General features: G+C 37.7%; 3 protein-coding genes across 6 annotated transcripts; 2 read left to right on the top strand and 1 right to left on the bottom strand.

The window, feature by feature from the left end:
* The first annotated feature begins 1,379 nt into the window (after positions 1-1,379).
* LOC126608806 (uncharacterized) lies at positions 1,380-4,615 on the top strand. Of its 2 annotated transcripts, XM_050276806.1 has the most exons (12): positions 1,381-1,600; positions 1,677-1,775; positions 1,870-1,954; positions 2,353-2,422; positions 2,749-2,809; positions 2,887-2,940; positions 3,100-3,256; positions 3,365-3,461; positions 3,553-3,662; positions 3,863-3,969; positions 4,121-4,231; positions 4,323-4,615. In XM_050276806.1, the coding sequence occupies exons 1-12, from the start codon at positions 1,442-1,444 to the stop codon at positions 4,437-4,439; spliced, it is 1,227 nt and encodes a 408-aa protein (XP_050132763.1). In that variant the 5' UTR covers positions 1,381-1,441; the 3' UTR covers positions 4,440-4,615. The 2 variants fall into 2 exon arrangements, with proteins under 2 accessions (XP_050132764.1, XP_050132763.1); XM_050276807.1 differs by lacking the exon at positions 4,323-4,615 and having other exon boundaries at positions 1,380-1,600; positions 3,863-4,011; positions 4,121-4,191.
* A 3,879-nt stretch (positions 4,616-8,494) lies between these two features.
* Positions 8,495-12,495, top strand: LOC126608810 (transcription factor SPATULA-like). 3 transcript variants are annotated; one of them, XM_050276812.1, is made up of 6 exons: positions 8,495-9,795; positions 9,887-10,012; positions 10,094-10,159; positions 11,407-11,472; positions 11,554-12,012; positions 12,130-12,494. In XM_050276812.1, the coding sequence occupies exons 1-6, from the start codon at positions 9,388-9,390 to the stop codon at positions 12,175-12,177; spliced, it is 1,173 nt and encodes a 390-aa protein (XP_050132769.1). In that variant the 5' UTR covers positions 8,495-9,387; the 3' UTR covers positions 12,178-12,494. The 3 variants fall into 3 exon arrangements, with proteins under 3 accessions (XP_050132769.1, XP_050132771.1, XP_050132770.1); XM_050276813.1 differs by having other exon boundaries at positions 8,496-9,795; positions 9,887-9,985; positions 12,130-12,491; XM_050276814.1 differs by lacking the exon at positions 9,887-10,012 and having other exon boundaries at positions 12,130-12,495.
* Positions 12,496-12,533: 38 nt separating this feature from the next.
* Positions 12,534-13,537, bottom strand: LOC126607766 (reticulon-like protein B14). The gene is made up of 5 exons (XM_050275485.1): positions 13,501-13,537; positions 13,233-13,416; positions 12,978-13,119; positions 12,812-12,881; positions 12,534-12,667 (listed from the first exon to the last, which is right to left on the bottom strand). Exons 1-5 carry the CDS (start codon positions 13,535-13,537, stop codon positions 12,534-12,536), a joined length of 567 nt encoding a protein of 188 aa, XP_050131442.1.
* Positions 13,538-14,243: the final 706 nt, after the last annotated feature.

Below are 14,243 nucleotides of genomic sequence, written 5' to 3' on the forward strand. Positions count from 1 at the left end.
GGTTGGAGATAGTTTAAGGGGCGGGACATGAATGGAGATGCCAACGGTTCAAGGTTCAACCTTTTAATTAATTTATGAACTGATTTTAATTAAAAAACAACGTAAGAATAAATAGCGACTGATCAATGTTAATTAATTAATAAGTTAATACAACGTTAATTACTTGTTTGTGTGTCGGTAAATGGTGACTTGAGGCGAGGACAAAGACACAGCAGGCTCCTTCAGGCCACCACCATATACAAAAGCAGCTTTACAGCACAAAGTATCTTTGTTTAATTTAGGGGTACCTTTTTCTCCACTCGTGTCTGTCTGCAAGTGCATTGCTTTGCAAAGAAGAGAAACAACGCCAACTCACAGACATATCTTTATACAAAGAATTTTTCTTGGCAGCACCCACAACGGAGAATGGACCTCCATTTTTCGGAAGCAATCAGCCATATATATGGGCCCTCCAATTTCATCATGCTTTAGTTCTTGCTAAATTGGTATGGAGGAAAGTAGGAACATTTTATTTATGTCACAACAATCATCTTCGACAAAAAAATTTGTAACTCAAATGGTTGAGAGTATCCATATGTACGCCAAATTTAAATGTCATTTGTTCGATTTTTCTCCCTAAATGTGCTTGTGAATCGACTTGAGTTCGGCAAGTAACAACGGTCTTTCACAATGTTCATTGTTAATGCATAAAATCAGGTTGACTTTGGAACATATCAAGGTGTGATATTCGCAAGGTTGCTTCAGTGACCAAGTGTAGGTAATATGTAAAAAGATAGAGATATGAAAGTAAACAAAAAAATATCCATCGTCCATCCTAACTTGAGCTACCCTCCAAGTGAGTAGAAGAGTTCTCATTAATAATAATTTTTTTACATATTACAAAGGTTCAAGCATAATTACCCAACATGTATCTCGTTATAATTGGTATCTTAATTGGAAAGCAACTCATGTGGTTTGTCATGAGTGCCAAGCCGACGTTATTTGAAATTGAGAGCATAATTAGGCAGCAGCAGAGACCGTCAAAACTTAGAAAATTTGGAGCATAATTAGGCAGCAGCTGCCCTCTCCTCCGCCTATCTCGCATGAAAATCTGTCATCAACGATCAAATAAAATAAAAAATTAGTCAACTCATTCCGATGAACGATCAAATCAATCAGCAAAGCAGCGCGGAATTATTTGAACGACAGACCCTACAATGTACGACTATGCTGGCTGGACAAGTCTAATTCAATTGGGCCCCAGATTTAATGGGCCTTTGTATCGGGCTCCTCAACGTACCAGAATGGAATGGGCCGGACCCCATTATGATCATTTGAGCAGGTGGCGGGACCCATAGTTGAATGGTCCCGCAGAACTCTTTACACAGAAGAGAACGACACCGTTTTCGGGCTGCGGACAGAAGAAGACCGAAGAAAAGGAGAGAGAGAGAGAGAGAATCCGATGGATGACGACGATGGAGGAAGACAGGAGACGACAATGAAGGAAGGCTGCATGAGTGCGCGCCCTAGTATGATGAGCGCGAGAACAAGGACACTAGTGGAAGCCATTCACTCGAGCCCCACGCAGTCCGTCCTCTATCTCGTCGGCGGAGCCTCTCAGGTAACATTTACAGCTAAATTAATGTGTGTGATTGAGAGTTTATCATGATTAATTAATCAGGATTAGCGTAAATCAGGTCGTGGCGTGGCTGCTGTCGATTCCTGGAGCATCGAACACGGTCCTGGAAGCGGTGGTGCCCTACTCCAGAATGTCGATGATCCAATTGCTCGGCAAGGTTTTAATTCTTCTATTTCTCGCTCTTAATTGTTTATTATTTCGTCAATTTATGGAATTTGATCGAAATTTGTTTGCTTTCTGTGTTGCTGCAGATTCCGAACCAGTTTTGTAGTGCACACACTGCTGAAGAAATGGCTTTGTTGGCCTACAATCGCGCTCTCAAGCTCTCATCGCCAGGTTAGTGCTATTTCACACTCACTGGTTCACTATGTGGTTATATATATATATGTATATATATAGGATCCATACACACACACACACATACATACATATATACAGTTATAAGTATAGGGTCATACTTGAGTTCTGAATTCGGATTCGGATAGTGTTTTAAAGCTATGTCTTGGAGTTGCATTTCCTCCAAGCTTTGTACTCTATACATGATTCCTTATATATATGATTAGTTGGTTGACTAGCTTTGCGTAGTGTGGAAAGCTTCAACTTTCTAGCTGCTATAGTGCCAAACACAGGATAATGAGGTGGCATCTGTAGCTTAAGTGCCGACGAACACACGCATAATGTTTTAGGTATTATGTGAATGCGGCCCTTATACCCATCTTTTTTCTATGCAATAGGTTCCCCGGTTCTTGGTGTAGGTTTCACTGCTACTTTGGCTACCTCACGTCCAAAACTCGGAGACCACAGGTATAATTTGAATGTGTGCATATTTTATTTGATCTAGTTGGATATGCACTTGTTGTATGTTCTAGCATGCATAAATAGAGCCACTGAGTAATGATGGCAGAAACAGAGGATCCAAGTAAGAAACTGCATTTTGACACACGTTGATTTTCATAAAATCCAATTCGTTTGTGCCATTGTACATATTATAGTTTGGTTTTATGGTTTTTACTTTAAGATATGTTACACGCATAACACCTCCCATAAGGGCTTGCTTTATTTATTTAGTGTTTTCTTCATGCTTCGTCAACCTAGGCCTGCTTACTTCATTCTTTCTTCTTGATGTTTAGACTTCACTTGTCAACAAGGACATCTGACAGACTTTGGGTGTCAACAGTGACCCTTTCTAAGGTGATTGTCATTTATTATTGTCTTGATTATGATCTTCAAGTTTTCCATTTCTTATGTCATGCTTGTTGTCATTTTAGGGTCTACGAAATCGAGAGGAAGAAGATATGGTTGCAAGTCATCTTGTACTCAAGGTCTGAGAAAATTTCTACTAGTTACTCTGGGGACCTTATATATAGGAAAAGACAATGTAGCAACATAATTCCACCCCTTTATTAGCTTCGTAGCTTTGCTAAATGTGACTTGCTTAAACTCATATTTCAAACCTGTTTCTTTCTATTAATTTGTTACAGGCAATTGCAAATTCATGCAAAGTTCCCGGGACATTTGTTTCAGAGCTCACTGAATCTGAAGTACCTCATGAATGTGAAACGAATTTTAGTGAAGATGAAGAGTTGGAGCAACTTATTAACAGGCAAATATGCTTTAAGGTGTATCCGTTTTCAAGTGGTAGGATTTATTAACATAACTTCAGCACAATGTGTTCTGTAGTTATACAGGTCAGTGTGCTCCTTGGCTGTTTGCATAATGCTTTGTTTTTCATCGACTGTTTTGCAGAACCACACATGTCGACTGCAGAAAGGAAGATAATATTGTCTGGTTCTTTTAATCCATTACATGAAGGTCACATGAAGCTCTTGGACGTTGCTACTAGGTACAACAGCTTGCTTTAACTGGCACTCTCTCTTTTCTAAAATTGAGAAGGCATGTATAATAATACTCGTCCATCACTCATTTATATGCAGCTTATGCGGCAATGGCTGTCCATGCTTTGAGATTTCAGCAGTCAATGCTGATAAACCTCCACTTTCAGTATCAGAAATCAAAGATCGTGTCAAGCAGTTTGAAAAAGTTGGTGAGGCTGATTATCTATGACATTTTTTTGTCTTCCTTTTCCTTTTCCAGGATTTTGACGGGTAATGAGTCTTTATACGGGATTAGTTGGTGAAATTTTTTTAGGAGAAAATCTTTTCACGTTATATATGCGTATAACATGGATAATGAGTCATTACTTATTTGATGTAGAAGTCATAATTTTTCTCTTTTGTCCAACAGGAAAAACAGTCATTATATCCAATCAGCCATTTTTTTATAAGAAAGCTGAACTTTTCCCGGGCAGTGCTTTTGTGATTGGTGCGGACACAGTAGCGAGGCTGCTTGATGTATGCTCCTTCAGTGCATATAGTTAAAAGTTGGATGGAGCAGTTAGTTTTGTAACATTTGTATCTTGATGGTGGATATGCATGCTGAAGTTGCATATGGAAGTTATCACTACTTTAATCACTTTTGCGAGCTAATTTTCTTCCTTTACAGCCGAAGTACTATGACGGTGACTACAAGAAGATGCTGGAGATACTTCTTGGATGCAAGAAAACAGGGACCACTTTTCTTGTGGGTGGCCGTAATGTACATGGTGTTTTCAAGGTTAGCTTTGCGATCATTACCGACCATCCATCCATTTTACCGCTCTTTACGAAAGTTGTTTATTCGATCTGTTGTGTAATTACCTTGTCAGGTTCTTGAAGATTTTGATATTCCTGAGGAGTTAAGAGATATGTTCATCTCAATACCAGAAGATAAGTTCCGCGTGGATTTATCATCCACCGAAATTAGGAAACAGGTTGGAAAGTAAATATCTCGCTGAATAAAATGCGATACCAAGAACTAGAGTGTATTCAGATGTTTAAGAGAGGACATATCCAGTAAAAGTTGTCCATGGGAGGGACACGGAAAAAGTGATTTTAAACCTATTATTGTGGTGTCATGTGTTTATACCTTTCAACATAGCGTCGTGTGATTGGTTAAGAACATCGTCGTCATCTTGCGTGTAACTTGTTCTCGCGGTTTTAAGGCATCCGGTGAGATTGATGGGTGTGGGTTTTAAGGCTGAATGTTGATGTATGCGCTCTAGACATGTGACTGCCTAACCAAACGCTAGTTCATGGCAACATGTCAGCCACTGGAATAAAAAAGGCCAGATAAGAGAACTACTTGCATTCGGAAAAAATATGTTCATTATCCATTGATCATGATAATTACATCCATATGTAAGGCTGTAATACAAAGGTAACCTTTATCTTCGAAATAAACAATTCAATCAAAATCAAGTAATAAAAAGTAAAAATAAAACTTTACAGGCTTTTTATCTCAAGAGATTGTTATAACTCATCACTTTGGTATTTGCGATCTAAAATCGATAGAAGTGATTATTGAGATTATTCACGATCAATCAATAAGTGGTTTTGGAGATTGTCCACCGTTAATTATTTTGGTCTTTTGTGAAAAATTTCCATTAAATTGAAGATGGTTTGTCAAACCAACATTCCCATTGGACTGATGGTTTCTTCAATTTATCGGAGTTTTTCAGAGAATGATCAAAATGACGATGGACAATTTAAGAGTTCACTTCTATTGATTTTGAATCTCATAGACCAAAATAAGAAGTTATAACAATCTCATTAACCATTTTGGCTAAAGAGCCAAAATTTACAGTTTCCTATTCCCCGGCCAATTTGTTTGTTTCAAAGTCGTATTCTGCTGCTATCTCACCAGCCACAAGCGTGGTTCTTGGAAGCTGAGTTTCAGTCGCGCGCCGGGTGGCGGTTGCTGATCAAGCACCGCAGCCAGCTCCACAGCCTGCAGCGGCGCAAGTAGAACCGTAAGTATCGTGACCGGTGGTGGAGGCTTTGTCTTTGGGAACACCATCTGCACAGGAGAAGATGATGGCTGAGATAACAACAAAGGTGGCCAGAGCTGCCCACAACATCACGAAAACTGATGCGCTCCCGCCGCTTAAACCAGTCCCTCCACCTCCACCTCCAAGCTCTTTCCAGTCCCTCACCATATGAACTGATAAACTGCAAGCTCCTACCTTCTCTCTTAGAAATGGCTGATAAGGCTTTCTGATAAGCTGACCAACATACTAGTAGTCTAATTTTATCCAAAGGACGTGTTTTATTTCTTTCCAGTTGCTCTTATATATTGTAATTGGTGCCCATTGGCCAATCGCACTTCTCCGCGTTGGACGGGTGTGCGTGTGTATGTATACAGACACATTAAAATGGATAAACTAAAAATTTGGTCAGCCCAAAGTGTAAACGAATCATCTGAAGTTTACTGAAATTATGGACCGCATAGTTTGAAAGAGAACGGATGCAGAGAGATGGACACATTATTCTTGTCAACTGGTCCAATTCAGCGATGCCGGCTTTGTTTAAAAAGGTGAGAATAAGGCCCCGTTTGGGATTGAGGTGATTTTAAAAAAAACCACTGTGAAAAAAAGCTGAAAATCAAAGGAAAAGCTGAAGTTGCTATTTGCTGCTTTGAAAAAAAGCCAGTTTTTTCAAAGCACACGGAGCTACAGTGCTCCTTTAATGAAAAGACACACTATCATCCTGCTTTTTTTTCCAAAAGCACTTTCACAAAAAAGTTTACCAAACACTCTACTGGCTTTATTTCACAGCCGCTTATTCTCACAGCACAGCCGCTTATTCTCACAGCAGCTTTTTTTCAAAGCACAGCAATACCAAACCAGCCCTAAGTGATCTAGAACGTGAAGACCTAGAGAAAGGAAGACTTGGATGCAATCTCCTTTGTTTCATATAAGATATATAGCTAAGGATCCGTATTACGGCAAGGACTGTATCCGCATCATCAAGGTGTTGACATTGACAATGCCAGGTCTTCGATTCTGCGTCATTTCTACTTAGTCTTTTTATTCTCTCTTTTTTTATGTAGTATGGATAATATTATAAATCCCCAGGATAATGCGCCCACGTTCGATATTAAATATGCCATTCATTCTTTTTTTTTCTCGAGAAAATGAGGAATTTTGCATGTACTTATATGTAGTTAAGTTATTTTTTCTATTACTAACTAATTTTCTGGTGAAACTTTAACTTTCTGCACATATATATTGTCTAGTTCTACAACTTCGATTTTTTCAACCAATTGGACGAGATAGGAGATAAACTGGAACGCTGAACGAAAGCACAACGTGGAAGGTGTTACGGTGAGCTGGGGAGGAAAATGGGTTTTCTTGTTTGGGTCAGAAAAGAATTAATATAGGGCCGTCGAAGCCCAAAAAGCAAAGAGACCCAAAAGAAGCAAAGAGAAGAGAGACCATGACAAAGAGAAGAAAAGAGTTAGAGAAAGGAGGAGGTGGTGGTGCTCTCAGTCTCATCCTCTCTCGGCCAAGTTGACACGGTGCAGCTGAATGTTGATCAAAATATCATTTATGGTACCAAGGCCTACATGATAAACAACTCAAAAATATTTCAGGACATGTTGGGGCCAACAATAATGTTTTGGCGTGCCACGAAGTGCGGGTTAGTGTGTCATGCCATGCATTTTTCTAACACTTTGACATGCTAACCTTCACATTATGGCACGCCAAAACATTGCTATTAGCGCCGACACTAGCCTTGCTTCTAAATTATTCCGAAATATATAGTAGGTAAAGTGTTGGCAAAATGCATGTAAAAGGAAAAAAGATATAAGAAATAGTAGACCCCGGAGCCTTAGATTATTTTTTTGAAAAATTACTACAACATAGTAGGCAATTATATATGAACGTGTTCTTACTAGTAAGAACACATGTAAATTTTCAGTTTTACTAATGAACGTGTTCTTACCGGTAAGAACATATTCATGTATATGACTCGCGTCTTGTTTTGTCCTAATTTCTAAAAAATAATGTAAGTTAGTGACAAAAATAGTTTAGTCCTCACCTCCATTTCGTTAACCAAATCAACTATTTGAATGCTGTGATTCCAAACTGCAAATCCCAAGCTTTTTATAAGAGGTTCTGTTTAGTGGGCTAGTTGGATGGGGTGTGATCAAGTAAATTATATTTGAGTACCAACCCTTGTTTAATGCGTCTAAACAATATCACGGATGAGATAAATCTAGGATAACAGGGGTTTGGATTACAAGTCCAGAAGCAAATCGCGCTCGCGCCTCCGTTCTGATGCCTTCTCCTCACTGCATCATCTTCTTCTCATCTTCCTCGACATGGATTGATGCTTGATTTTCGTTGTGGGTAGCGATGTTGCAAGTTGATGTTTGATCTTTGCTAGATCGCGTTCGTTGTTGCAGTCTAGTTGAAGATTATGCTTGTTGGTAGAGAGAAGGTTGCTAGAATTCATATAGTCGATGCCGCTTAATGACACAGACTTTGTTGTTGCGGTTGGAAGATTTTCTTTAAATGTTTTTCATATTCCAACCTATCTAATTGACTTGTTTATACCAGACACTAGACATGTATCTCAACCTAAACCTTCAAATTCTTTCGATAAAAAGAAAATAAAAAGAAAATAAAAAAAACCTTCAAATTCTACTCTAACAATTCAAAAACAATAACCTTCATGTCCTGTCCACTAAATGAGCCGTGAAGATCGTTTCCAGCATAGAAACAAACTTGGTCAGAACATTGGAACTAGGGTTATATTATTGAGGCAGCGACCAACAGATATTTTTCTTTTCCTGTCCTATTTCCTTTTATTTAATCAATAGATGAACGTGCAATTAATCTGAAACTCAAAACCCTAGCATGGATGGTATATAGCATAAATAGTTGTATATATAAATCCATATAAGAATATAAGATCGATATATATTTCTTGTTCACGACGTACATCTGTGCCGATTCAATTAGAAACTCATCCTACATGATTTAACACAAACTAAAATGAGTAATTCTACCCAAAATTAAGTCTCATAAATCTCGATGAACATACATGTATCTACAAGTTCTATCTTGAGTAGCCTCTGAGAACGTAATTCACCCAACTGCATACTCTTACAATTTTGTTTATTACGTGATGAAGAGATAAACACGTAAAAGGTAGACAAACTCATAAGTGTATACAATCTAACTAGCATTGTCATTCACTAATCTCTTAGGGTGCAAGCAAACATGCATTAATTATCTTGACGAGAAGAGATTTTTCAATATATTCTTATTTATATAATAATATATGATGTATATATTTATATTTCGAGCATACTAAAAAACTCGGCTTCAGGTTGTTCCCTTAAAATAACGTTGGAGTAAGTAAGTTGAGAGACAAAACAAATGAAAAAAACAGTCAAGTTGGTGGGGATGAAGCTCCCCGAGTAGACACGAGTCATTTGTGTAGACGTGTGCCATCCAGCGTCCGACATGTAGCCCACACTACAGAACAGCAGTGCTGATCAAGGATTCAGGAGATACACTGAAGACTATGGGATAAGCTGCTATGGATTTATACGGGCAAACAGACAAAGTCATCATCATGTTATTGATTACCCGAAAATCAACAACTGATATTACGCATGTACAACCACAACGCCCAAAATTTCGCGCATGCGCATGTAACGCAATCACACAATATTTTTGAGACTGCGATGAAGAGGCATTAGTGCAAAACCCCTTTGAAAGTTCTCTATCAGTTTCTCTGCCAAACCCCTTTGGATCCATCTCTCTCTCTCTCTCTCTCTTTGTAAATAATATGTACACACATAGCGGTGCACCTCTTTGAGTTGCTTTTATTTGTTTGTTTGTGGCCTGAGCTGCTAAAGTCAAGTGGCGTTTACACATTATGGTTAACATGCGCAACCAATTGCCCGAGTGGAAAACTACCATCGCCAAGTCGTCCACCACCACCACCACCACCACCACCACATATGACGGTGAATACTCTCAAGGCTTTCCGTATGAAAATTTCGGTGTGCTTCCTATTGATTCGGTTGTCCTTGACCCTCCAACTGATAATTCTCATTGGAACAATACTAGTAGCAGCATTAGTGCAGCTGCGGCAGCTGGAGGAGATGACCATAAACATTTTCAAGAAATATTTCAGAATTTGTCGTATATTCAGCTTGATCCATTCTTACAAATGCAGCAGCCCACACGCAATATTTTCTCGCACGACAAAGAGGTTATGTTGTGTGGGTTAAGCTTGGAAAAAGGAGATTTCAGTGGAAAGACGACGACGTCCCATGAGATGGTCTGTACATATTTAACTTAACTAGCTAGTTATAACTAATGTTCTTGTATTTCTTGTTAATTTGCTTAATTAATTATTTTTGTTTAATTAGGAAACTAAACCTGTAATGCTTTCTGGAGAATTTAAGCAAAGCAAAGACGAACGGCCCAAAAGAAGCCGTGCTACTGAACTGCATAATTTGTCTGAGAGGGTGGGCCAACCACCCACTCAGCTTATCGTATTTCCTTGCCAACTTATATACTTTATTTTACTAATCAAACTAACTTAATTAATTACACTTGCTTGTTTTCATGAGTAGATGCGTAGGAACAAAATCCGGGGGAAGCTGAAGGTGCTACAGGAGCTTATACCCAACTGTAACAAGGTGTATATATATGTATATATAATGGCTTCTTGCTTCCCCTTGCCGCTTAATTTATATTGATGTTAAATTAGCTTCGACCGATAAAGAGATGGTACCCACAAAACTATTTGTTTGTATATATAACTTTACTTATCCGACTTCTGACATAGGTGCCACCCCACTGTAATTTGTTGTCATGACTTTGTTGAGAATAAGTCACACATTGATAGGAGAAGAGATTTTGCATGAGTTTATAAGAAGTTGAGTTACTTTTTATATTGCCACTTGGTTTTATGGTGAAACCTCAACTTTCTTCATGCTATTAGAGCAATTGTCCCACGTGTGAAGCCAAACGGCCACATGTGCTCCATGTCATTCCGTTGTGTTGATCACGTGTTAGACTTGAAAATTCGCCACACATGAGGGGGCGTGTTGAGAATGAATCTCACAACACGTGAGGGGGCGTGTTAAGAATGAGTCTCACATTAATGGGAGGAGGGATCTTGTATGGACTTATAAGAGGTTGGGTTACTTCTTCTATTGCCAATTGGCAACTCTGTTAGTACTACGATTTAGTTTTTTTCTTTGGTAACAACTATTTAGTAGTATTTTTGTTTATTCATCGATTAAATTAATTTAGGTAAGAATAATGTTAGATAGACTAAATTTCTAAATTAAATTTGCAAATCTGTTATGAGTAGAAAATAAACACTTTAATCAACAGTAATTAAGTAATAATTCAATTATCAACAAATACATTATTTGATTTAACAATTTAGTCTACCTAACATTACCTTTTACTTAAAAAATTCGGAATTAAAAAAGAATGGTTAATTATATCAAATTTCGTGGAAGTCTTAGATTCGCTTTCCATTAATCATAAGTTCAACAGGTGAGACTAAATTTTTAAACCAAATTTTGTATGGCCAAAGAGCTCCAAATGCTTAAGCTAGCAAAGTATTTTTAGTATGCCATGATCTTCAAGAATCCGGCTTAGATGGGTAACTAAACATAATTAAACAACTAATTAATCACACCTAATTAATCTAATCTAAATAGACCTAGCAGATTGCTGACTCGTGTATCATCTCTAACATTTAGCTGTTGAATCTGTTGACCATGTAGGGTGCTGATTAAGATGAACAAGCTAGCTGAGACTGACTGATAATCTTCTTGTATATTATTTTCCTTTGTTCATATGTGCCTTGAATTATTTATTTAAAACTTTTAAGACTACTGAATCAACGATACTGCTTTTCCAATTTTAGACAGACCGAGCTTCAATGCTGGACGATGCGATTAAATATATCAAATCCTTGCAGCTTCAAGTACAAGTATGTCCTGACATTTCTCTGCCTCTTTCTTTTCAATTAAACTTCTAATTGCCTTAATAAAAATGTTGTTATAAACATCAGATGATGTCCATGGGTGGAGGAGCTGTGTACCAGACTCCAAATTTATCATTGGCTGGGATTCAAGGCACGCAAATGTCCCAATTTAAGCCGTATTTGCCCATGGGACCGGGACTGGGAACGAGCAATGCGTATGAAATTGGGATGGGATTGGGAATGGCAATGGGAATGATTAATATGTGTTATACAACAGGCGTTCCAACCATGTCAGTTCACTCAGCAACTGCAGGGTTGCCACTGATGTCTGGACCGGGAGGTCTACCCGTTAATCCTCAAGTGCAAATGCAAATTCCATTCCTTGCTTCGCAAGTAATGCCTAGCACAACCGCGGCTACATCAAATATTGTTCAGCCACGATTTCCTACAAATTTCTCCCGCATATTCAACTATGCTAACCAAGCTGGAGAGTCTAGTTCACCAAACACAGCTAGTGACAACGAGAAAGTGCCATTTATAAACCAGGTGCATTTTCTGTCCCTTTATTCTCTGTTTCATTATGTTGAAAGTTGTTTGCACTTTGTCTTGTTCCATCGTTAATTTCGCTTTTCATTACAAGAGAGTACTTTTCAATCTTTGTAGAAATCTAAGGTGATGGCTAGTCATGTGGTGACAACCACATCAAATTAGTGACAACAAAGTAGCAGACAGTCACTAAAATGAAGCAGGTTAACAAGGGTTTTTTTTTTTTTCTTTCCGTAAGTTTTAATCTCTTATTTCCATACTAATTTCCTTCCTGTTTAAGCGCCTTGATCCGCCCGTATCAGTCTTCGGTTCTTTAGTTTTAACAGCTCTTGGACATTTATCCTTTCTCTAGAATATATGGTACTAAAACATATATATATATATATATAGTTATAGTTGCTAGAGTACTGATGATGTTCCATGCCAAAGTACTTATAAAAATTTGTTCGAGATTATTGACTCTGAATCAAATTTAATTAGGTACTAATGGTTTTATGATTTGACGAACTACTATATCTAACTTATTCTTCTCTCGCTTCTCGCCTCGGAATCTTGTTAAGAATCAATTGGTACAAGTCCTTCACATCTTGGATGCGTTTGGCAGCAAATGTATCCAGTTGAGCACCATATCGCTCATACAAAGCTGGCACTGTTCCTACAAACACAATGACTTCATACCGATAACACAGAAAACTATCAATTAGTCTCAAACAAGATTATTAATCAAACTTTAAAACTATCGATCTGCAATAATGTTTTGTGTGTATTGTATTTGTGTTGGTCTGGTCGGAGATCTCACTCGTATATAAAAGGTTCAGAAGGCTGATATGATATCCGATAACCGACAATATCCATAGGCAAGCCATTGCCTGCATGTATATTGAACACTTAACAATGTCAAAACCCTTAGAGAAAGGTCACTGGTCAGGGTACGTAAAATGTCGAAATCAAGTAAGATTACGTACCAAAAATAGGAGTTTCAAGTCTTTTCCAGATGAAATTTCCAAAACGTTGTGCAAGAACAGGTTAAATGTTTCGAACAAGTATCTACAAGTCGATTCCGATGAGAGTTTAATGTCATCCAAATCAGGTGGAACAAAACCAAACCTAACAAGGAATTACGATGAATAACGTTATACAAACAGAAACTAAGAACCAGAAAACGGAATAGATACTGATGTTAATTAAGTGGACAGATTATATTATTAAAAACAGATTACCGAGCGATTAGTCTCGCTCCTCCTTGCTGCAAGAAGAAAATACCAAGCATGGTGATCGTGAGGGTGTTACAAAGAATAGTAAGAAACTGGTATTCTAGTACTTCTAAAAAAATCCATATGCCTGTGAGCGCGCTTAAGATTAAAGCAGATATTATCCTGTTCTTCCATAATAATATGTTTGCCACTGCAAAAATCAAATTCAAGTAACGAAATAGTTATCAAACAGGTCCTAAATTGTTACGTTGCAAATGAAATTACAGAAGTTTACCTTTTCCTCCTCCAAGAATGGCACGAATATGAGACATGGATGTGTTCAATGTGACAATGTTAATTACTACTATTTTTCTGCTAGGCCTACATCTATAAGCTTATTTATAAAAAGGAAGAAATTAAGGAATGTGCAATTGGCATGGCTCAGAAGATTGGTTCTTCCTCGCATGCCTATTTCAAATTAATGCTTATATGTATTAATAAAAATCTTAATGCAGCACCAAATCTTACATTTACGTGCAAGGATTGTTAAATGTCGATTAATGATTTTGTATGTCACAGTTTTTTGAATTAAAAAGTTGAACATTAATATAGATCAGGGTATTCCTACCGTAGTTTATTTGCAATAATTCAATTTATTAGCACTTTAAAATAGTCATCTTGCGTTACCAGTTATGTGAAAAAAGTTAAAAACAGTGAAGCGAGGAATGAGATGACTGGTTTTTAGGGTTAAATTCTAATAGCATTTCATTTTCTTAAGAAGAAAAACTATGAAACTCTTGTTTGGTCACAGAAACTATGAAACCATCCAGGAAAAAACGAAGGGGAACGGCTATGGACTCAACTTAACTGGGCCTTGCCATTTGTTTGGACCTTTCTTTTCCAACGATAGAGGCCCAATCTTTGGACTTAGTTATTTTTGTTGGTCCAATTTTTGGATTTCAAGACAGGGAAAAAAAACATCATATTTCTAGCAGTTTAACTTTAAAGATGTCATGTCACCCAGCAATTATTTTGAAT

This window comes from Malus sylvestris, chromosome 16 (genome assembly GCF_916048215.2).
Source record: "Malus sylvestris chromosome 16, drMalSylv7.2, whole genome shotgun sequence".
NCBI lineage: Eukaryota > Viridiplantae > Streptophyta > Magnoliopsida > Rosales > Rosaceae > Malus > Malus sylvestris.

What these genes read in the sequence shown, in the direction of transcription:
- LOC126607766 (XM_050275485.1), bottom strand. Translation starts at nt 13,537, where the DNA reads ATGTCTCATATTCGTGCCATTCTTGGAGGAGGAAAAG. An exon ending in GGAGCGAGACTAATCGCTCG is followed by an intron (nt 13,120 to 13,232) that starts GTAATCTGTTTT and finishes ATTCCTTGTTAG; the next exon opens with GTTTGGTTTTGTTCCACCTG. An exon ending in TCTGAACCTTTTATATACGA is followed by an intron (nt 12,668 to 12,811) that starts GTGAGATCTCCG and finishes TTGTGTTTGTAG; the next exon opens with GAACAGTGCCAGCTTTGTAT.
- LOC126608806 (XM_050276806.1), top strand. Translation starts at nt 1,442, where the DNA reads ATGGATGACGACGATGGAGGAAGACAGGAGACGACAATGAAGGAAGGC. An exon ending in TGATCCAATTGCTCGGCAAG is followed by an intron (nt 1,776 to 1,869) that starts GTTTTAATTCTT and finishes GTGTTGCTGCAG; the next exon opens with ATTCCGAACCAGTTTTGTAG. An exon ending in CAAGCAGTTTGAAAAAGTTG is followed by an intron (nt 3,663 to 3,862) that starts GTGAGGCTGATT and finishes TTTGTCCAACAG; the next exon opens with GAAAAACAGTCATTATATCC.
- LOC126608810 (XM_050276812.1), top strand. Translation starts at nt 9,388, where the DNA reads ATGGTTAACATGCGCAACCAATTGCCCGAGTGGAAAACTACCATCGCC. An exon ending in AACCACCCACTCAGCTTATC is followed by an intron (nt 10,013 to 10,093) that starts GTATTTCCTTGC and finishes TTTCATGAGTAG; the next exon opens with ATGCGTAGGAACAAAATCCG. An exon ending in TTATACCCAACTGTAACAAG is followed by an intron (nt 10,160 to 11,406) that starts GTGTATATATAT and finishes TTCCAATTTTAG; the next exon opens with ACAGACCGAGCTTCAATGCT.